At 39.2% G+C, this 23,921-nt stretch overlaps 2 protein-coding genes across 2 annotated transcripts in view; one reads left to right on the top strand and one right to left on the bottom strand.

Moving 5' to 3' along the window:
* Nucleotides 1–997: 997 nt before the first annotated feature.
* On the bottom strand, nucleotides 998–22,713 carry ZCCHC10 (zinc finger CCHC-type containing 10). Its single transcript, XM_045794710.2, has 4 exons — nucleotides 22,643–22,713; nucleotides 6,367–6,531; nucleotides 3,441–3,482; nucleotides 998–2,792 (listed from the first exon to the last, which is right to left on the bottom strand). Exons 1-4 carry the CDS (start codon nucleotides 22,681–22,683, stop codon nucleotides 2,525–2,527), a joined length of 516 nt encoding a protein of 171 aa, XP_045650666.1. The 5' UTR covers nucleotides 22,684–22,713; the 3' UTR covers nucleotides 998–2,524.
* Nucleotides 22,666–23,921, top strand: part of HSPA4 (heat shock protein family A (Hsp70) member 4) — a 65,269-nt gene continuing 64,013 nt past the window's right edge. Inside the window, exon 1 of the mRNA XM_087862283.1 lies at nucleotides 22,666–22,814. Coding sequence (XP_087718409.1) covers nucleotides 22,666–22,814 — 149 coding nt within the window. The remainder of the gene's footprint in view (nucleotides 22,815–23,921) is intronic.

The raw sequence follows: 23,921 nt of genomic DNA, 5'->3' as shown, positions 1-23,921 counted from the left end.
ATATTCTGGAACAGAAAAAGGACATTAATGGGAAAGCTGGTGAGCTATGGTCATGGAATATGCTAACTATGGGGAAGCTGGTTGAGGTATATATGGAAACGAACATTTTTGCACTTTTTCTGCAAACCTACAATCAGTTCAAAATAAAAAGTTAAAAGAATAAATAAAACTATGAAGTATACCTTCTTTGTACTTTTTGTCCATTACCAGGGCTAACGTGTGGCCTCTAACCGTATTTTAATTCCAGGATAAAGTACTAAGGAAATGTTTTGGAATGAAAACCTATGATCTAATGACTTTTCTTGATATGGTTGTGGTTGAGAAATAAGACATTTAGGACATTTGCCGGGGACTCAGCTTCCACACATCTGCTTTTTGGCAGGACAGGGAAAAACTGTGTGGAAGTCAGACTCTACTTTGCCACTGATACTGTTATGACTGAACTGTGTGACTAGAAAAGAATAGAATTCCTACCTCTTTTTTTTTTTAAAGATTTTTAAAATTTATTTATGAGGTAGAGACAGCCAGCGAGAGAGGAAACACAAGCAGGGGGAGTGGGAGAGGAAGAAGCAGGCTCACATCAGAGGAGCCTGATGTGGGGCTCGATCCCATAACGCCGGGATCACGCCCTGAGCCGAAGGCAGACGCTTAACTGCTGTGTCACCCAGGCGCCCCTAGAATTCCTACCTCTTGCACTTTTCCAGGGACACCTTGTAAGAGAATAGTAAAAATAATTAGAATTTGCTTAAATGTCCTTACCCTCAAACGGATTAAGACCTCATATTAAAACAGCAAAGAGATAATAGATGCTTAACCTTGTGAGCATAAATGATGAGTTTTATTTAATTGCAAGTGTTGCAACCTAGGTACACTTTTCTCTTCCAGGTTTTTTAACTGCTAAAAATACCCTTATGGAGATGACCAACATTGTAAAATGTGTCTGAATATTTATTAAATCTACCTGTCAATTGATATGTTCTGTATGGAGCCTTCGAAATGATGTTTTGAGAGTTTATTTACAATCATTGAAAGCAGACGGTTCTATAAAACGTACAAGGAATTACAGGCTCCCTAAACTTACAATACTTGCTACATATATTTCAACATTTAAATAGAAGCCCATTTTTTTCAAAAGCAATGTTCTACAACCTTCTCATAAAAATATAAAAAAAGACAACATTCATAGTTTTAAAAACCCATATTTAGCCCAAATCAAGATTTTTCTACAAATGATACTTCTTTCCAAAAAGCTTAAAAGACATCACAGAATGATGTCATGCGAAACTAAAGAATTTCACCACAGCAGAGTATTTTACTTTGAGGAAACATTGTGCAGTATTTCTCTTTAATCTTTCATGCTACATTTCAACAGTGTATATGCTATGTAAACACACCAGATTAATCCAAGTCATCCGTATTTACGCAGTAGAGTGTCGTATATGACCAGCTGCCATATAAACCATCCTACCACAACTGCAAAAATGATAAAAGGCAATCTTTATGAAAGCTTAGAAAAGCTTAATAGAAGGCAACCAACATCGCCCTAATTTTCTGTTAAAATTATCTCTCTTCCTAACTTTCTTTTCCTCTCCTACCTTTTATAGCATAATAACACACAAAGATATTGATATCACTTTTACCTTAAGTTAGGCTTTTAAATGACTCTTTTCTGATACACAGCATTTATCAAAAGGCACCAAGAGTAGACTCCTAAGTAGTTCCAGAATTTTGGTTCCTTTTCGGGTTCCTCCAATTTGATTTTCCTCAGAAAAGAGTAGCTTTACAGGACACCTGGGTGCCTTACTCAGTTACGTGTCTGACTCTTGATCTCATCTCAGATCTTGATCTCAGGCTTGTGAATTCAAGCCCCTCACTGGGCTCCACACCAAAAACGGAAGTGTAACTCTAAGAACCAGAAGAAAATGAATGATATAACACAATAACTTGACATTTGTACCATCCAAAAGGTATAAATATATGAACAGGTTCCTTGAGCTTTTCATTTAGGACAAGAAGTCAGAATAACTTTCTGAACATAAACATAATAATAGGGCACAGTTATTAAGAGGAACACTCCTAATTTTATAGTATCAATGTATTAAATCTTATATAATAACACACAGCCAAAAGCATTAGAAATTCACTGCCACATATTCTGATGCATTATCCTGAAAACATGTCTGATACATGGCACTAACGTATAACAAAGTATGGCATTTATTTCATAGGGAGAAAAGATACGTTTCATCCCAAAAACAGAATTAACGGATTCACCTTTAAGTTTTAGAGATATATATTAAAGATAAAAAAGAAAAACAAGATTTACCCTTAAAATAAAAAAGTCTTATATATATATAATCCATTATCAATACTCTTTATGCTCGCATGATGTAAAACACTTAGAAACTTCTGAACACCAGAAATTTTGAGTGGTCAATCTATTTGGCCTTAACACATTCTAAATTCCCTTTTGAGAATCACATTAATGTTTGCAGTCCAGCAGTCCAAGAGGGACGGAGCAATTCTATTTCTTTTTCTTCTTCTTCGGTGGCTCGTCCTCAGAGCTGCTCTCTGTGCTGGTGCTGCTGCTACTGGAAGAGCTGGAATCTGAGTCTGAATCAGAGGACGAGGAAGAGCTCGTGGAGGAGGATGAAGACGATGAACTGGAGGAGCTTTCGTCGCTGTCACTGTCCTCTGAGGAGGATGAGGTAGACGTTTCTTCACTCTCGGATGAAGAATCACTGGCGGAACTGTCACTGCTGTTGCTGCTGGAACTGGTGACACTCTTAGACCTGTGAGACAACGCGTAGTTATTACATGCACGGGAGGCTGACGTTGAACAGAGGGTCAGAAGCAACTGCATGGGAAACTGCACGCACACACTGAAGCCCTGCGTGCCCGGGATCGCTGGAGCTCAGCACTGGGGACTGCAGGACTGGAGGAGCCCCGCCGCAACCACAACGTCTTTTACTTTAGCAATTTAACTCTCTTGGATGGAGTTCAAGATAAGTGCTCCTACTCTATTTCGCTCCAGAATGAAAAATGTTAGAGTAAAGTTGCAGTGTAACAACTAGGTTTGCTTAAACCTCAGGGAGCATGGCAAATGTTTCATAATCTTTACTTTGAACCAGATAGAGCTGGTCAACAATTTTTTTTTACCAGTCTAATAATATTTCCTATTCTAATATAATAAGAGATTTTTAAGAGAAATTATTTTCAGGTATAAAGCCTCTGGAAAGTTGGAGAAAAAGGAGAAATGAAGGCAGTATGTTCCAGTCAGGTAAAGAGAGGAACATATCAGGAAATAAGGATGATACTTAATCATGAATTACAAACAAGAGACTTCAGATCCAAACTTTATCACTATTATTTTTAAATTACTCTTCCCACCCCTCCCACTAGTATTATTACCCATATAAAACTCTTAAAGCCACACATACCTTTTTTTCTTGGTCTTCCTTTCTACATTAGTTTCTCCAATGCTGATAAACATGAGGGGGGAAAGCTCCTGTTAATAGTGATTATACACAGCTCAGACAAACCCTTCAGCTACCCCCAAAGTGTCTTACATTGGAGAAACACTCTGTCTTTCGTGACATGTACAGAGCCCAGTATTTCTTGTTATAACCTGCCCCTCCCACTCCCCAACTCCCTCTCTAAAAAAAAACTTCTGAATTGAGTTACCATTACCAATATTACTATACAATTGATTAAAACAATATAGAGGGACGCCTGGGTGGCTCAGTTGGTTAAGCGTCTGCCTTTGGCTCAGGTCATGATCCCAAGGTCCTGGGATCGAGTCTCACATCGGTCTCCCTGCTCAGCGGGGAGCCTGCTTCTCCCTCTGCCTGCCACTACCCCTGCTTGGGTGCTCTTGCCCTCCCCCAACCCTCTCTGACAAATAAATAGATAAAATCTTTAAAATAAAATAAAACAATAGAGAAATGCAGTACAAGTTTTAATAATTATTACACATCAAAGTAATTTTTTAGAAATGTATCTCTTAATGCCATCGATTGTTTTTCTAGTTTATGTATCCCTGGATCTTACTGGTTGTGACCAGCTTCAGCATTAATTCAATTCCTATATTTAATTTTTCTAGATTTAACCTAAGAAAGCTTCTTAACCTAAATAGTTAGATCAGAATAGAGTTTTGTTGTAGCAATATCACTATTTGAATACCTCCAATGATGTGGTCCACAAGTCAAAGATGAATCATTAAAAAATACTTTTATTTATTTTTAATTATTATTATTATTTTGAGGGACAGAGTGGGGAAAAGGGGTAAAGGGAGAGGGAGAGAGAGAATCTTAAGCAGGCTCTACACCCAATATGGAGCCCAATGCAGGGCTTGATCTCATGACCCTGAGATCATGACTTGAGCTGAAATCAAGAGCCAGATACTTAGCTGACTGAGCCACCCAGTCGCCCCTAAAAAATACTTTTAAATTGGTAGCCCAATTAGGCCCTTCTTCAATTTTGCTGGGAAAAAAATTACAAAAGAATTTCCTCCCAGGATGTCTGGGTGGCTCAGTCCAGTAAGTGTCTGCCTTCGGCTCAGGTCATGGTCCCAGGGTCCTGGGATCGAGTCCTGCATTGGGCTCCTTGCTCAGCGGGAGGCCTGCTTCTCCCTCTGCCTGCCGTTCCCCCTGCTTGTGCTCTCTCTGACAAATAAATAAACAAAATCTTAAAAAAAAAAAAAAATTTGCTCCAAATAATTAGAGCTATCCACTTTCTAAGTACAAACACCAGTAATTTGAAAAATGTCTAGGTTTCTACACATGAGGAGAGGGGAAGCAGAAAAGGAGAATGAGCAGGCAAGTTCACATACAAATTTATTTTTGGAAAAATTATATAGGAATGTTGATGACTTATAAATTGATTACCTATCTATTCCTGCATAACCTGTGAAGAGCTGTCATATTCACTAATTGGGAGACCACTGCCTTGCAAGTTCCTGTGGTTCAGACACTATTACACAGCTAACGTCCTTATGAAGACGCTGCTTCTGATCTGTAGCACTGAGTACACCTGGCACCTTCCTAGTTCAGTTTCTCAACCATGTTTACTTACTTAATTCATAGCAATTTTAAAAGCTTTATTCAAAGGACGCCTGGGTGGCTCAGTCACTTAAGCATCCGCCTTCGGCTCAGGTCATGATCCCAGGGTCCTGGGATTGAGTCCCACACTGGGCTCCTTGCTCAGTAGCAAGCCTGCTTCTCCCTCTCCCTGCTTGTGTGTGCTTGCTCTCTCTTTCTCTCGGACAAATAAATAAATAAAATCTTAAAAAAAAAAAAAGCTTTATTCAAAGGACACAAAAGAGTAAGTAACAAATTTTCAGCTACTCTCTTACCCAGTTCTCCTACAAAGGAGCCACTCTTATGGATCATTTCTGTTTCCAAAAAAATTCCATTATTCCTTTTCTTCTTTAACATAAATGATAACATATTATATATACTGTTCTCTACCTTGTTTATAGTCTTAGTTTAAGTATCTTGAGTACTTACCTTGGATATCTGTCCATATCAGCTCTGAGAAAATAAAGGGAACTGCATCCGAAATGGACTTGGGAAACCCTGAAGGGGGAACTCGCACGCACGACCACTCATCATCAATTGCAGACCCCCACACAGAGACCAGGACTTTGTTCCTCAATAGGAAGGAACCTACTTTACTAGCCCAGCAGGAGGAAGGAAAATTTTCTTCTTGCCCCGCAACAGCAACAGCCCATGAGAAACTGCCCCAGTCACCCAATGAGAAGCTTGAACCCTCACTCTCCTCCGGTGACTTTTGCTTCAAACAGACCTTCCCAATTTCCTCTTTTCCTCAATAAAAGCAAGCCCTTGTCCTTTGTTCTTTGGACTTGCCTATGGTTTGCCATAGTTTGCTTGTCCTGGATTGCAATTCCTCTGCTAGTCCCCGATCAACTCATGTTGCTGGTAAAATAACTGGCCATTTTATCTTTATGGTTGACAGCTCATATCATCTACCCCGTCATATTCTGCTGCCATTTCACTGGCAGCTGAGTCAACAAAGCAGTGATTAATAGCATGGACTGGCTGGTTCAACACTTAATCTTTCTACTTACTGGCTGTGTGACACTGACAAGTAACTCAACTTCTCCAAGCCCCAGTTTCTTCACATGTAAAATGTGGAGAATAGTACCTACCTTAATGGTACAGAGGTGATGCTTAAATAAGCTAATACTCGTAAAGAGCGTAATACAGTGCCTGGCACATGGGAAGCACTCACTAAACATTAGCTAATATTATAATTGAAATCTGGATAACCACCACGATACTTTTAGCCGCTTAATAAATTCTATCAATAAAAAAATACTCCTTTGGATATCACAGGTCAACATACCTTTGTTGTAATAATAATAATCTGTTTTCTTTTTCTTTTAAAGCTTTCTTTAGTTCTGCTGTTCTTGAAGGCCTATGTAGGTATTTTCTTTTTCCTGTGCATTCATAAGTCCAATGTCCAAATTCCAAGCATTTCTGACATCTTACATGTTGTTTATTTGCTTCACTACAGAGCAAAAAAGGAAAAAAAAAAGAATACAGGCCTTAAAATTTTGACTTGATATTTTCTACCCTGAAAAGCATAAACAATATGAACATTTTTAGGTGAAAAATAAACATAGTTTTACACTTTAAATTGTTTACTATGTTAGATTTAGTCAAAAGGCAATATAGTAAGGAGTCAAGAGCACGGACCTTGGAAGTTAGACTGAACTGAGCTCAAATCTTCATTCCTTAATTCCATTTCAGTAACGGCAGACTAGGTAACTAAGACCAACTCCTCAGCTCAGAAATAGAAAAAATGGTCGAAACATTTTTAACAATCTGCTTGAGGCATCAAAGAACTAACAATGGGGTGAAGAACAACAAAGCCAAGATATGTCAGAAACTGGAAGTCCAGAGTAGTCAGCCCTGTATTTAAATAGAGAGTCAATTCTTGCACTGGAAGTGTTTGCCCAGCTCAAGAGGGTAAACCTCACTTACAACAAGTTAGGGAGACAAACAATGTATCCAGAGGTCTCTGAAGAGTTATACCCTAAGAACAAACCAGGTGTATATAGAATACAGCCCAGCTTTTAGTCATCTAGGAGACTAAGAAAAATCTCAATCCCTCAATCCCCGAAATTGGATTCAGATGCAGCAAGGAAAGACAAACAGATGAAAGAACTGGAAAGGAAAAAACAAAATGGTCATTCCTCACTGATGACTTATTACGTACATGGCAAATCCAAAATAATCTACAGACAAAAATATTTTGAAATAATTAGAATTTTTAAGTTCAGCAAGATTTTAGATTGGGGTGGGCAAAGTTTTTAAAGAATCCGATAGTAAAAGTTTCAGGCTTTGCTGATCAGGAGGCAAAACTGAGGATATTATGTAGGTATTTACATGACAAGACAGAAAACGCAACTCCACAAATATTTTATTAATAAAAATATTTCACATAAAAGAGATTCAAAGGATGAAATTCTTTTGTAGAAGATAACATTCCACTCATTTGAGATTGAAAGTTCATGTTTCCTATCATCAAATTGATCATATATATACACGTAATTAACATCCTTAATTGGCAAGCCCACAAGAACGAGCAGCAAGTAGGACTCAGCAGACAACTGTGTGCTGAGCTCTGTGTTAGATATAAAGTAAACACATAAAAATCAATAGAATTTCTATATAATGAAAACATTCAAAAGGAAATTTTAAAAGTTGATATTTATAATTTCCTGAAAAATATCAAATACCTAGAAATACATCAAAGGAAATATGTACAAGACTTGTATGCACAATATAAACATTACTAAGAGAAATTAAACATCTAAATATGTAGCCACATAGAAAAATATACCATGTTCATAGACTGGAAAACTCAATAATGTAAAAATGTCCACTTTCCACAAACTGATATATAGATTCAAAGCAATGCCAATCAAAATCCAAACAAGTTTTTGTTTGTTGTTAACAAAATGTTATAAATGTATATATGGAAATTCAAAAAGGCCAAGAATAAAATAGTCTCGTAAAAGAACAAGTGGGGAAGCCTTGGATTAAAAGACACTGACCTATCATAAAGCTATAACAATTAAGAATGTGAAATTGGAGCAAAGATACACAAACCAATGAACAGAACAGAATGTCCAGAAATAGACTAATGTATATATGAATACTTGATTTATGACAACTACGGGACCAAAGAGCAGCAGAGGAAAGGACATATTATTAATGGTGCAGGGACAACTGATTATGCATATGGAAAAAAATGAGACTTAAACTCTACTCTTGGGGCACCTGGGTGGCTTGGCTGAGTGTCCGGCTCCTGGGTTTCTGGTCGGGTCATGATCTTGGGGTCCTTCAATTGAAGGCTGCATTGGGCTCCGCACTCAATGGAGAGTCAGATTGAGGATTCTCTCTCTCCCTCTGCACCCCCTCTGTATTGTCTCTCTCTCAAGTAAATAAATAAATCTTTATTAAAAAAAGAAAACCTCTTGTATTGTCTCTCAAGTAAATAAATAAATCTTTATTAAAAAAAGAAAACCTCTTGGGACACCTGGGTGGTTCAGCCGGTTGAGCGTCTGCCTTCAGCTCAGGTCATGATCCCAGGATCCTGGGATCGAGTCCTGCATTGGGCTCCTTGCTCAGTGGGAGGCCTGCTTCTCCCTCTGCCGGCCGCTCCCCTGCTTGTGCTCGCTCTTTCTCTCTGACAAATAAATAAATAAAATCCTAAAAAAAAAAAAATAAAAAGAAAAAGAAAACCTCTACTCTCCACCATACTGCAAACATTGATTACAGACTGCTCAAGTAATAAATGTTTTAGAAGGTGGTATAAAAAAAATGAGATGGGGCGGTGCCTGGCTGACTCAGTCGGAAGAGCATGATTTTGAGGTTGTGAGTTTCAGCCCCATGTTGCATGTAGACATCACTTAAAAATAAATTTAAAAAAAGTGACAGGAGCCCCTGGCTGGTTCAGTCGGTGGAGCATGTGACTCTTGATCTCAGAGTTGTGGGCTTGAGTCCGACACTGGGTGTACATATCGCTTAAAAATAAAATCTTTTTTTAAAAAAAGTGACATATTTGGGGCTCCTGGGTGGCACAGCGGTTAAGCGTCTGCCTTCGGCTCAGGGCGTGATCCCGGCGTTCTGGGATTGAGCCCCACATCAGGCTCCCCCGCTATGAGCCTGCTTCTTCCTCTCCCACTCCCCCTGCTTGTGTTCCCTCTCTCACCGGCTGTCTCTATCTCTGTCAAATAAATAAATAAAATCTTTAAAATAAATAAATAAATAAAAAATAAAAAAAAGTGACATATTTGACTTAAGATTTTTAAAAAACAAAACCAAAATACTAATAATCGTAAAGAAAAAGACTAATAAGTTAGACTATGCTAAAATTAAGAATTTCTTTTCATGGAGGCACCTGGGTAGTTCAGTTGGTTACATATCTGGTTCTTGATTTCAGCTCAGGTTATGATCTCAGGGTTTTGAGATCAAGCCCCGTGTCAGGCCCTGCACTTGGCGTGGAGCTTGCTTAGGATTCTTTCCTTCTCCCTCTCTTAGAAAGAAAGAATTTCTGTTCATCAAAATAAACTACGAAGAGAGTATGAAGGGAAGCCAAGAGGTTGGAGAAGGTATTACAAATCAATAAGAAAATGATAGATCATAAAAAAATGAAATGGAAAATGGAAAGACTGGACAAAAATAGGCCTGGGAAATACAAATTAACACAAACATATAAAAAGTTGTTCTTTACTAATCAAAGAAAAGCATATTAAACCCTTGAAGAGGGGCATCTGGGTGGCTCAAAGTCAGCTAAGCATCCAACTCTTGGTTTTGGCTCAGATTGTGATCTCAGAGTCGTGAGATCGAGCTCCAAGTCAGTCTCTTAGCTCATTGTAGAGTTTGCTTGAGAATCTCTCTCCCTCTCCCTCTGCCTCTGCCCCTCCCACTCTTGCATGCTGGCTCTTTCTCTAAAATAAATAAATAAATCTTCAAAAAACAAAACAAAACAAAAATCCTGGAAGATACTACCTATCACATACCAGAAAGACTGAAATTAAAAACTGGCAATAGAAAATGTTAGCAAGAATACATAGCAAGAGGAACACAAATCCATTGTGGGGATGAACACAAACTGGTACAACTATTTTGAAAAAAATTTACTATAGTTGAAGAGATGCACACTCTATGATTCAGCAATCCCACTTGTAGGTATTTATACAATAGAAATCAATGTAGTGCAGCCTGGGTGGCTTAGTTGGTTAAGTGTTTGACTCTTGATTTCAGCTCAGGTCATGATCTCAGGGGTGTGAGATGGAGCCTCCGGTAAGCTCCACGCCCAGCGTGGAGCCTGCTTAAGATTCACTCTCTTCCTCTCCCTCTGCTCCTCCCCAACCACCCCCCTATCATGTGTGCGTTCTCAAAAAATAAAAAATAAAAAACAGAATCAGTGCACAGCTATACCAGATAACATGTGTAAGAATATTACTCTCCTTTATGCAGCTCTTAAAATTTTTGAAATAATCATAACCTTATAGGAAATTTCTAAGTACAGCTCAAAGAACTACTTTTCTTGAACCATATGTAAGTTGCCAACCTGATGACTCATCAATTCACAATATTTTGTTGCATATTTTCTATAAACTAGGATATCTTTCTACATAACAATGTAACCATCAAAATCAAGAAATTAATATAGATATATTCCTATTTAATCTTCAGACCCCATTTATTTCATCAAATGTCCCAATACTGTTCTTTATAGCAAAATCCAGTTCAGCATTCTGTTGCATTTGTCATGTTTCTTTAGTTTTCTTCTGTCTAATGAGTTCCTTAGTCGTGTCTTGTTTTTTTTGACCTCAGCAATTTTTTAAGGTTACAGGCCAGCTATTTTGTAGAACGTGCTTCAATTTGAGTTGCTTCAAGCTCACTCAGGGGGTCTCAGTAGGAAGTTTCAGTTCCCTTCCTCTTGACCTCTCCATAGGGCTGCTCACAACATGGGTTTCCCCAGAGGGAGTGACCAAGACAACTTAAGAAAGAAATCAGTCTTTTACAACCTAATCTTGGAAATGACATATCATCACTTTTGCTGTATTCTATTGGTCACACACACCAACCCTAGTATATAATGTGGGAGGAGACTACACAAGAGTGAATAGCAGGAGGCAAGGATAATTGGGGGTCATCTTGGAGGTCAACTACCACCTCTGTTATTTCTCTACATGATTAGCTTCAGGCCATGAATCTTTGGCAGGAATGCAATAGAAACGTGCAGTCCTTCTCGCTGTATTTCTACCAGGTGAGTAAGACCGCAATTCGTCAGTCTTATTACTGCTAATGTGCACTTTGATCCCTTGATTAAGGAGGGTCTACCAGAGTTTGCATTGTAAAGTTACTTTTTGTCCTTTTGTAATTGTGGTGGCTTGATGTTCACATTAACTCTTTGATACTCTTCACTTCAAGAGGTGGAGCCCTAATTCCTTTCACCTTGAGTGTGGCTTAGACTTAGTGTCTTGCTTCTAACAGAATAAAGCGGAGTGACAGAGTGTGACTTTGAAGATTAAGTCACGGAACTGCCATGTCATGCAGACACTTAAGCAGCCTCTAGGGAGGCCCATGTGAGAAACTGAGGCCTCCTGCCAATAGTCCTGTGAATGAGCCATCCTGGAGAAAGATCTTCCAGTTCTGGTGGAGCCTTCAGATGACTGCAGCCCCTGGCAACATCCTGACCAGGACAACAAGGGAGAACATGAGTTAGAACCCTCAGCTAAGTCACTCCTGAATTCCTGACCCACAGAAACTGAGATAATGTTGATTGGTTAGAAGCCACTAAGTTCTGGGGTGATTTGTCAAACAACTCTAAGTGAAAACTGATGTAACAATTAATAACTACTTTGTGGGTTGGTATTTGACATTATATAAATATCCTGCCCATTAAATTTTTAGTTCATTTATTCATCTATCAGTATGAACTCATATTTTTCTATTTTATTCAGTGAATTTTATTCAATGAGTTATAATCCATTACCATAATTTATTTTGATACTCAATTGTCCTAGATGTGATCAGTGGAAAGGAATCCTTTTAAGCTGGATTCTGTGTTCTTTTGATATGCTTCCATTTTGGGGGCACTTCCTTGCTTTTCGGTACAACAAAACATTTCAGGCTCATCTACTTTCCCTGTCCCAGTCTGAAATGAGACTGATAGAGCCCTGATATTTAGAGTCACGTTTCTCTTTCCACTTAAGCTCCGACATCTCATATCAAATTATACGTCGCCTCCCCTCTGTAGATGTTCTCTCCATCAGGGTGACAACTTATGCTAAATTGCTCCTGTGTGGACACCTTCCTCACCTTGCTTGGGAGCTCATCACCCTACACTAGACCTTCCCCTCAGTGGACGCCTCCCACAGCCCGCTGACACCGTAGATCACTTCTTACCCCACTTCAGCCCCAATACTCCAATGTCAGGTCAACCCTCTGCTTGAAAGCCTATGCTGCTCTACACTACTGAATGGCTTTTAGGCATGACTTGCTCAAGAAGGGAAGAGGAAGAACTATAAGAATATTTGTAACAGCATGATCTGTAATATCCTCAAAACTGGAAATAACACTGAGGTAGAATGGATGATTTGTGGTACAGAATACAGTGAAATATTTCATAGTATTAAAAGTGAACAAACTTTTACAGTTTAACTTACATGGATCTTACATCTAAGAAGTCAGGTTATTTAAAAGAATCCAAATTGTCTGATTCCGTATAAAGTTCAAAGACAGGCAAAATTAAACTCCAGTGCATAGTAAGACTGGTAAAAGCACAAAGAGAAGCAAGGGAACAATGAGCATGAATGTTGGGTCACTGGTTACCTGAAGAAGGAGATCGTGATTGGGAAGGGCCTTAAGGGCTTCTGGCATATTAGCCATTTTATTACTTGACCTGGGTGGAAGTCACATGGAATGTTCCCTTTATAATAATTTGTAAGTAGCATAGTTATGTTGTTTGAACTTTTTTGTACATGTGTTATATTTCACAGTAAAGGTTTTAAAAAAATCTCTTCTTTCACTACGTAGCTATAGGCTCTTTGGCAAACTGATTTTGGAATGTTAGTTTCTCTTCTAAAAGATGTGGTAAATTCCTAATTTACTAGGTTATTGTGAGAATCAGAAGAGACCATAACCACGGCTTATACTTACCGTGTGCCAGGAATTTAGGTAAGTATTAGTTATGCATAATCACATCCAATCTCCATAACAACCCAGTGAGTTTGAAAGCACTATCCTCATTCTACAGACTCGGATGTGTAAATATTACTGTCAACCTATATATTAGGCTAATCAATTGTCTGGAGTAATGATACACGGCACTTTAAATTTTCTCATAACATGGCTGCATAATGAGATGCTGGGTTCTTAATTCTGACCCACAGCAGTCACCTTTTTTATCCCTGGTGAACACATAATTGGTATTCACTAAATGTTTGTAAAATGAATGACTGCTGAAATAGGCAAGTGTTTTAAGAGAACACATATTGCTTATAGTGGGATTTTCATTAGTTTAATTCCTGCATTGTGGGACAGGTTCCGTAATCTTGACAATAACTGAATTTTAGCATCTATCCAAAATTAAACTAATCCTAATCTGAAGAATAAATGTTACAAGTAAAGAACTAAGACTACGTCGGTAGATATGGTATTAAAAGATAATAAAGAAGACTCAGGTTTTGTTTAGTAATAGTTCTTAAATTTCAGCAAGCAACTGCCAGACCCATGATTATATTTGAAGACCTTATCTGAATATGTAAGGTCGCAGTAAATTTTTAAGGGCATCAATAATAAAACACTCTATGGCCTTAATATTAGCTTTTGAGGCAAAAAGATCCACTAACACCTTTAACATATACACAATTGTAAAATGTACCCCAGAAATAATAAATTCAGAAACATTAAAGAAAACTTGTAAAAGCGTAAAATCGTGACTCTCATACAAATACATATAAAACAAACACATTTCAAAGGTGTTAACTAATCATTAATTAATTCAGGAACCAGTAAGATCACGCATCAGGTTCGAAAGAGAATTCAAAGAACACACATATATATGCAATCAGGAATGCGGAAATGAATTTACAGATAGTTAAAAACTAGTTAATAGCCACATTGCAATAATCCACCGTACTGCGTTTTTATGGCTAAGTATCTTTTCTACCAGTTTCCTATACCTTACAGAGTTACAAAATAGCTCAAAGACAATGATGCACTGGCTCATAGAGTCACATATCCAGGGAGAGTGGATTAGACAAGATACCTAGTAATCTTTGTTTTGAAATCCATTTCAAAGCCTTTCACAATACTTCCTAACAATGAAACTATGACTGGTAGTGTGGGGAAGCCTCTCAGAATCAAGGAAATAAAGTCTTCTCCAACTCATAGATTGTTTTCCAAATATTAAGAAACTTATTTTTTTAAAATCAATTTCATTTTTTAAAAAAGACTTATTTATTTTAGAGAGAGAGGGAGAGCATGAGAGCAAGTGAGGGGGCAGAGGGAGAGAATCTTCAAGCAGACTCCCACTGAGCACAGAGCCCAATGCCGAGCGTGATCTCACAGCCCCGTGAGATCATGACCTGAGCTGAAAGCAAGAGTCGGAGGCTCAACCAGCTGAGCCACCCAGGCGCCCCAATATTAAGAAACTTACAACATAAGTTCCCACCTATTAAAAACAGTGTTCTGTTGCCAAAAATAGAATATTCATAAATATTTAAAGCCCATCTATGATTGACATGTTCTAACTATTAATCACCCCTAAGAATAGTGATCTTCCACAGAGAGTGCTGAATGAGGCAGACTTGTAATTTCAAAATAAACAAGATTAGCATTTCTTTCTAACCATGTGGATACCCTATTCACAATATTCACAATTCCATTTCTATATCCTAAGCTAAGGCCTAAAGAAGTGTTCTAATGGTATAGGCTTGTTATGTGAAATGACCTTTGATACCTAAAATAGTAGGACAAGCCTGCTATATTGATGACCTATTGTTGGCGGAGGTAAAGAATGGGGACTTTGCATATGTTCTTATGCAAAGTAAGAATACTGCTGGTAAGAATACAAGTTGCATTTTCTGAAGAGCCATTTGGTAACTACAAGAAAAATTTTAAAAATGTACACACCAAAAAAACAAACAAGACAGTATAAATGATGATTATCTACGTGGAAAATCCCTAGGAATCTAAAACAGAGCTACTAGAACTAATAAATGAGTTTAGCAAAGTCATAGGATACAAGGTCAATATACAAAAGTCAATTGTATTTCTACATAGTAGCAACAAACAATTGAAATAAAATAACCAAAATAAAAAAAATGCCACTACAATACTTAGATATAAATCTGATGGAAGTTGTTCAACACCTCTGCAATGAATTATAAAATATCGGTGAGGTAAGTTAAAAACCTTAAAAAATGAATACATTTTTACACAAACATTCATGGGTCAGAAAACTTAAAACTGTTAAAGTACCCATTCTTCAAAAGCTGATCTACAGATTCAACGCAATCCCAATTGAAATCTCAGCAGTTTCTTTTGTGGAAATTGATAACCTGATTCTAAAATGCATACGGGGCGCCTGGGTGGCACAGCGGTTAAGTGGCTGCCTTCTGCTCAGGGCGTGATCCCGGCATTATGGGATCGAGCCCCACATCAGGCTCCTCCGCTATGAGCCTGCTTCTTCCTCTCCCACTCCCCCTGCTTGTGTTCCCTCTCTCGCTGGCTGTCTCTATCTCTGTCAAATAAATAAATAAAATCTTTAAAAAAATAAATAAAATGCATACAAAACTACGAATAATCTACAATAGTCGCAACAACTGTGAAAAAGAACAAAATTAGAGGACTAACACTACCTGATTTCAAGACTTACTATAAAGCTACAGTTATCATGACAGTATGGTGTTTACATAAACAAACAGATCAATGAAACAGAACAGAATCCACACACATAACACGGGCAGGTATTTTGTAACAAAGGTGCAAAAGAAATTCAGTAGGGAAAAATGTCTTTTCAACTGTTGGTACTGGAACAATTGGACTGCGATGTGCAAAAAGACAAACTTCGATAAAGTTTGCCAGTTTCCAATAAGATTTCTGAAAAAAATTACTGTACGGTCAAGCAATCCACTCTTAGGTTATTTACCTAAGAAAAAGGAAAACTCAGGGCACCTGAGTGGCTCAGTCGGTTAAGTGTCTGCCTTCAGCTCAGGTCATGATCCCAGCATCCTGGGATCAAGTCCCACATTGGGCTCCCTGCTCGGCGGGGAGGCTGCTTCTCTCTCCCTCTGCCCCTTCCCCCTGCTTGTGCCTCTCGCTCTTTCTCTCTGGCAAAAACAAACTAACTTAGAGGAAAAGGAAAACTTAAGTTTTACACAAAAGACTATACCGGGCCCTTGGGTGGCTTAGTGCAGTTAAGTGCCCGACTCTTGATTACGGCTCAGGTCATTATCCCAGGGTTGTGAGACTGAGCTCACATAGGGCTCGAGGTGGGCGTGGAGTCTGCTTAAGATTCTCTCTCCCCCTCACTCTGCCCTCCCCACCACGCTCTGCCAGGAGCTCTCTCTCTCTCAAAAACAAACAAACCAAAAAAACTCCCCAAACTATACATGAATGTTTATAGCACTTTTATTAAAAATAACCCCAAACTGGAAACAATCAAAATGTCCTTCAAATGGCAAATGGATAAACAAACTGGTACATCCATTTGATGGGATACTAACAGCAATAATTTAAAAAAGAAGAATGCACCATTAATACATGCAAGAACGTCAGTAGATCTCAAAGGAATTAACCAAGTGAAAGCCGCTGGGCTCAAAAGGTTACACATTGATTCTATTCTCACAACACGCTGGAAAAGGTAAAATTACAGGGACAAAAAAAAAAAAAAAATTAGTGGTTTTCAGAGGGTGGGGTCAAGGGTTTACTTACAAAGGCTTGTGAAGAAATTTTTCATGATGAAATTTTTCCCTGTATCTTGATTTTGGTGGTGGTTACATGACTATAGGTATCTGTCAGAACTAACAGAACTGTAGATTTAAAAGAATAAATTTTGGGGTCCTTGGTTGGCTCAGTTGGTAGAGTATGCAACTCTTGATCTTGGGATTGTAAATTCAAGCCCCATGTTGGGTGGAGAGATTACTTAAAAATAAAAAAGAAAAATCTTAAAGAAAATAAAAAGAGGGTGGCTCAGTTGCTTAAGAGTCCAATTCTTGATTTAGCTCAGGTCATGAACTCATGGTCATGAGATAGACCCCGCATCAGGCTCTGCGATGGGCATGGAGCCTGCTTAAGATTCTCTCTCCCAGGGGCGCCTGGGTGGCTCAATCGGTTGAGCGTCTGCCTTCAGCTCAAATCATGATCTCCAGGTTCTGGGATTGAGCCCCACATTGGGCTCCCTGCTCAGCAGGGAGTCTGCTTCTTCCTCTCTCTCTCTCTCATAGAAAAATAACTAAAATCTTAAAAAAAAAAAAGAAAAAAGGATTCTTTCTCCCTCTGCACCACCCCTGCCCCTGCTCAGGCACACATGATCTCTCGCTCTCAAAAATAAATACGTACGATGAATTTTGCTAAATGTAAATTAAACATGAGTAAACCTGATTTAAAAACCTAATTAAAAAAAAACCCCTGATTTTAAAAAACCTGTATATTTATTATAGGAAGTACAATATGGTTTACAAGAGTAAGGCTGATGGAAGCTACACTTGCAGTGAGCAGGGCAAAATGTATAAACTTGTGGCATCACTATGTTGTACAACTGAAACTAATGTAACATTGTGTATCTACTAACAAAAAAAAAAAAAAAAAGAAAACAAAGGTAAACCTAACTATCCAATAGCAAAGGAAATGTTATTTCCACTAACATTATTTTCCAACAACAAAAGGTTATTGTTATTGTTTATCCCTAAATAACACTATGAGGCCATTTAAAATATTAAAAATGGCCTGAAAGGTTATACATTAAAATGTAAAAACGATTATCTTTGGGATAGGATTATATTTTTTCATTATCTGTATTCTCCAACTTTCCTACAATGAACATGGACCGCATGTGAAATCATAAAGCAAATTGTAAAATATATTTTTCAAAGGAACATAAAACTAAGGAATGTAGGAGAGTACTAAAAGGCCTGTAAGAGAAATATCTAAACCTAATATAAATAAATACCCTACCAAAATAAGCTGAGGCTTGTGAAAGAAACTATCAAGAACAACAAAAATTGTTTTGTGTTTTAGTTACATTTAAAGTACAAAGAACCAAAAAAGGAATAGGCTTATTATTTGGGGTGCTCAGCAAAGACATCACCGATGTTAAGTTATAGGCTGAGAGTACAAGCAGGATTATTTTTATTTTGCTTCAGTCTTCCCTCAAACACAATGATATTCAGAATGGGAAGAGTAGAACTGAACACGAAGATAGTGAAGGGTGCATAACAGAGTGCTTTTATCTACTCTGAATGTGTTTAAGTGGCATTGGCCCAAGTGACTGCTCCCCAACATACCAGAGATTCTCCAGGTGAGTTGACTGTACTGCTGCTGGTAATGAGAGACCCTGGCAAAAAGGAGTGGTGCTGAAAGACTAGAAGTAGGCAAAGGCAGTTTTGATTTTCAAAGTGGGGAGAAAGGTAGATTCCACAAACTAGACCAGTGAACTTGACATTCATTCTAGGCAAAATTCTGGCTGGAATTATTAAATCCATTCAGAAAGAAAAGCCCTGATCACTAAGTATCAAATCATTACAGACTAATACCCTTATTGGCTTTTGCGTAATGGTATTTTAATAAGGCATCTTGGAAAGTCTCTTACAATATCCTTGTGAACAAAACAGAACAATGAGGTAGATCAGTTGAACATCATGGACAAAAGACTACTGTTTTTGTTTTGCTTTAAGATTTTATTTATTTATTTGACACAGAGAGAGAGCACAAGCAGGGGGAGCTGCAGGCAGAGGGAGAGGGAGAACCAGGATCCCTGCAGGACCCTGGGATCATGACCTGAGCCTAAAGCAGTTGCTTAACCAACTGATCCACCCAGGCGCCCCACAAAAGACTACTGTTTAATGGGTTGAAGTAAATGTATAGAGAGGTACCCAGTGATGGCCTGAGGGCTTGGTCCTCAGTTTGGACTTGTTCAACATTTTATAAATGACTTAGAGCTGCAGCTGACCAAAGCTAAGAGGGAGAGCTAAAACAAAGGATGACCAAATCAGGTTCCAAAAAGGTCTTGACAGGCTAGAACTCAGTGTCAAATCTAACAAGGTGAAATTAAACAAGGGTAAAAGTAAGTCTGACTCTTAAGTCCAGAAAATCAATATAAGTACCAAGACAGAGGAAGCTTGACTTGATGGTAATTCAATAACACCTAGGGTTTTTAATTGACTGAAATCACGGTTTAGGTCCAAAGTTAGGAAGTTAGAAGGGAGCAGGGTTTAGCTTCATAAGTATTCTTTTTTTCAGTTCAATATAAATATTATTTTCGTTTCAGTTCAACATAAACTTTTGACAGATTTGAAAAATCTAACAGGCTACTTCAGGAGGTAAGTATGTCCTTCCTGGAGGTCCCCAAGTCAAAGTTAGATAATTCTCCTGGATGGTGAAGACACAGTACTGGAATCCAGTGGAAGGTTTAGCAGATGAAATGACCCCACACAGTGCCGAGATTCTACAATCTACTTATATATAAGTAGATGTAATTACAACTAACAAACGGAAAATAAGTTCATTTCAATTGATTTAAAGTTAACTCCCTGAAAGATCGACTGAATAGGAAGTTCAAATTTAGGCTCTCTCTTTTTTTTCTCTTTTATTTCCTCCCTTTCCTCTATTAGTCCAAAGACTCTTAAAAAGAATGACAACAGTACTTTCACACTTCTCATAACAAACTTAAAAATAGTTTAAAACTTATTACGGAAGTAATATACGCTTTTTATAAATAAAACTAAAACTTTGTGATGAACATAAAGTGAAAAGTAATGGCTCTTCTTCTGTTCCCCCCGCCCAAATATTCCCCAAACTCTATCAGACTACCCTAACCTCTAAAAGTCTCCTTCTCTAACTCCCTGAGGACTTATTCTGTATACTATCACCACTGTTATCATAACACCATTTGTTTTCTTGCCAACAAGACCAGAAGCTCCTAAAGGCAAGATTTCTTTTACTTCCGTGTAGCTTTTTTTTTTTTTTAAAGATTTTATTTATTTATTCGACAGAGATAGAGACAGCCAGTGAGAGAGGGAACACAAGCAGGGGGAGTGGGAGAGGAAGAAGCAGGCTCATAGCGGAGGAGCCTGATGTGGGGCTTGATCCCAGCACGCTGGGATCACGCCCTGAGCCGAAGGCAGACGCTTAACCACTATGCCACCCAGGCGCCCCTCTGTGTAGCTTTTGTACCAAACACAGGCATTCCATAGAAAAACATTTGTTGAACTTTCTGATACTTCTGAAATGAGAAATAGCAATATTCTTTAGATGCTAAAAAGTCTTTCACTTCATATTTAAGTGGACACTGCTTGGTTCTGCCATCCTAGCATTTACTATCTAACCTACCTATCTAGCTCATCATTGGTTTACAGAGATCCATCCAGTTGTGCTGGTAAAAGAACGAGATTTGCCATTCAGAGCATTAGAATCCCACAGACATGATTCAATCTACACAAATGAGATGCCATCAAATTGAACGTGAGAAGATATAAAGGACCAAAAATCAGTGCTGCCATCTTGGGACCAACGGAATGAACCTAACTATCCAAGTGTGGAACTAACACCCAAAAGAGCAAACCTGAGAGTTACAGACCCTGATGACATAATTTAGCACACCTATTATGTATTATATTCACTCCATTCTTGACTTCAGAATTTTCTAACTTTGAAGCCTTCTCCTCCATCAGGCATACTACCCTGACTTCCTAGGTCTTTATCTTGACGCTCAAGGAACTCTTTTCATCAGGTGTGAGAGGCAACTCTTTTCTCATTTCATCTGATGGAGAGAAGGAAAGACAACCAAAAAGACTGAAGAACAGAACCGTAAAAAGAAACATGCACATATATATGCAGACTATGAGTGATATATTATGGACTTGAAACTAGTAACAGCAAGAAACGCTAAGAGAATGAAAAAAATGGCAGGTTGTTCGGGTGTGCAGGTTGGTAGAAGAAAAAAGGCTTTACAGGAAAGGGGCATGTGGGACGATATCTGCATTAGGTGTCCATGGCAAACCTCTTGCGTCACTCTCTCTTGGTCACTAGCCACAATGGCCAGCTTTCAATTCTTAAAAACTAAAGTTCTTGGGGAGCCTAGGTGGCTCAGTCAGTTGTGCAGAGGGCTCTTGATCTCAGCTCAGGTCATGCTATCAGGGTCAGGGAAGCCCCATGCTGGGCTCCAAACTGGGTGTGTGGCCTAAGATCCTCTATCCCCTCCCCCTCCCTCTCTTAAACCCCCCCCCCCCCCAAACTAAAGTTCATTCCTGTCTGAAAGCAATCATGCCATTGTCTGATGCTCTTTCCCCAAATCCTCTCATGACTGGCTTTTCTGTCACACTTTCAATCTCTGTTCAAATGCCACCACTTCAGAGATGGCTTTCCAGTCCAACCAACCTAACCTGGGCCTTCCTTTCTATCATGTCTTATTTCCTTCAAAGCTCTTTTTTACAAAAAAGATTTTATTTATTTATTTGACAGAGTGAGAGACAGCCAGCGAGAGAGGGAACACAAGCAGAGGGAGTGGGAGAGGAAGAAGCAGGCTCCCTGCCAGCGGAGCAGGGAGCCCGATGCGGGGCTCGATCCCACGACCCCGGGATCATGCCCTGAGCCGAAAGCAGAGGCTTAATGACTGAGCCACCCAGGAGCCCCTCCTTCAAAGCTCTTAACACCACCTGTATTTACTTAAAATGTTTAGTTTATCGACTGTTTACCAATGGAATGTAAGTTTCCTGAAAGCAGGGATTCCTGTCTCGAACATCTCTTTTTCTTTATACCCAAATTCTGGCAGAGACCGACAGATAATGAAAAAAATATTACTTATTGAAAGAATGAATGGCAGAAAGTGAGAAAATAACTTGGGAGGAAAACCGGCGTTGTAGTCAGGCTGTTCCTAAGGAAGGCGATGGGAAGGGGGCAGAAAAAGCCAGCTGGGTTGGAGACTGCACAGGGAGCTGAAGGTTTACGTCGGTGAGAGTGGAAGGCGTCAGATCAGGGCTTCAGGCTTCCCCTGGCCACCCGTAGGGTGGGCGGATGGGTGGGCAAAGGGGCATACGCCACTTAATACCCAACTCCTGGGCGTCCCCTGTGCGGAAAACAAACGCTAGGCTCTCTTCAGACCCCCCCCCCCCACATCCACCCCGCAACCGAGGTCCCGCCCCGTGGACCTTACGCAGTCGTCTCCCACGCAATCACTAGCCCATGGATACCAAACTTATCACCCCGGCCGAGCCCCCATGGAGCAGCAACAAGTGAGAGAAACGGCCACCCTCTGCCCGTCCCTACTGATGATCTGATACCTGCCCCGCGTCTCGGCTCCTGCTCACACGCCGGCTGACGCGATTCTCCCCGCCCCCAGCCCGCCCCGCGGCCCTACTCGGGCCCTCACTTACGCTTGTCTCCGAGCTATGAGCCGATGCATGGGAGTCGCCATCTTAGCGCGGCTGAAGACTGCCGCGCTGGGTTTTGGGAAACTCCTCGGAAGGGGCGGAGACTTCGAACCTCGCGTCCGCCTGCGTGGGCGGAGCCAGTCTGGCTTGGAGAGCTTCTGGGGCAACTTTTGGGGTAAGCAGTGGGTGGGTAGATGGTGGGTCTTGTCTCCTGTGTAGGTCTGTACTTTAAGAAAGAGGAATGAGGCCGGTTGTCTCACATGAACAGGCTTTTGAAGGATGAGTACAGGTATACTGCGTGAAGAGGCAGGCAGAAACATTCTCAAACGAGGGACATATAAATACATATATACATAACTGAATAAAACTGCAGTGTTCAGGAAGTAGTCTGGAAAGCAAAATAAAAAGGAATGAATTGAGCAAGATTGGGACCATAAATTGAAAGACTGATTTTAGTAAACCATATAGTGCAAATATATGTTAATTATTTCAATATTTATGTATTTCATAGGGATGGTATAAGGACCGAATGAGACTAACTAAAGCTACTTTGTCTACTGGAAAAAGATTATACAAGTACTAATTATTTTAGGATATTTTAGCATTTCGTGGCAGATCATGGAAATTTTATTTCCTTAAATCCACATTCTTTGAACCATATATAACTTTTTTGAAATATATATGTATGTATGTTTCTGGGCTTCCACTCATTTTTCTCAGGTATTATTTATGGAGTGCCTAAAATGTTTTAAAAAGTGAGGATAGAGCATTAAACAAATAAAATCCTTGCACACATGGAGCTTTCTACAAACAATAAACAAAGGAGATGTCCAATGAGCATAAATACTCTAAAGAAAAAAAAAATTCAGGGTAAGAGGATAAAACACTGAGAGTTAGAGAAGGTGATATCCTTGCCCCTTGAGCACATCTTGTTCTTAACAAAATGCAATCTTACTATCTGTTCTATTCTTCAGCTTGCTTCCTTCATTTCTCCATGTACTTATGGACATCTTTTCCCATGTGAGCACATACAGATTTGATTCATTCTTTTTCTATGTTAAGTTATATGGATTACATGGCTATGCCACAATTTATTTAACCAGTACCCAATTTTGAACAATTAGATCATTTACCCACAAAGATGGGATGAATAGATTTTTTTTTTTAAAGATTTTTTATTTATTCGACAGAGATAGAGACAGCCAGCGAGAGAGGGAACACAAGCAGGGGGAGTGGGAGAGGAAGAAGCAGGCTCATAGCGGAGGAGCCTGATGTGGGGCTT

The sequence above is a fragment of the Ursus americanus genome, chromosome 5 (genome assembly GCF_024610735.1).
Source record: "Ursus americanus isolate L20-20 chromosome 5, mUrsAme1.1.p, whole genome shotgun sequence".
In the NCBI taxonomy this organism is placed as follows: Eukaryota; Metazoa; Chordata; class Mammalia; order Carnivora; family Ursidae; genus Ursus; species Ursus americanus.
Note: the sequence above shows the minus strand (reverse complement) of the source record. Positions and strands in the feature narration are given on the sequence as shown.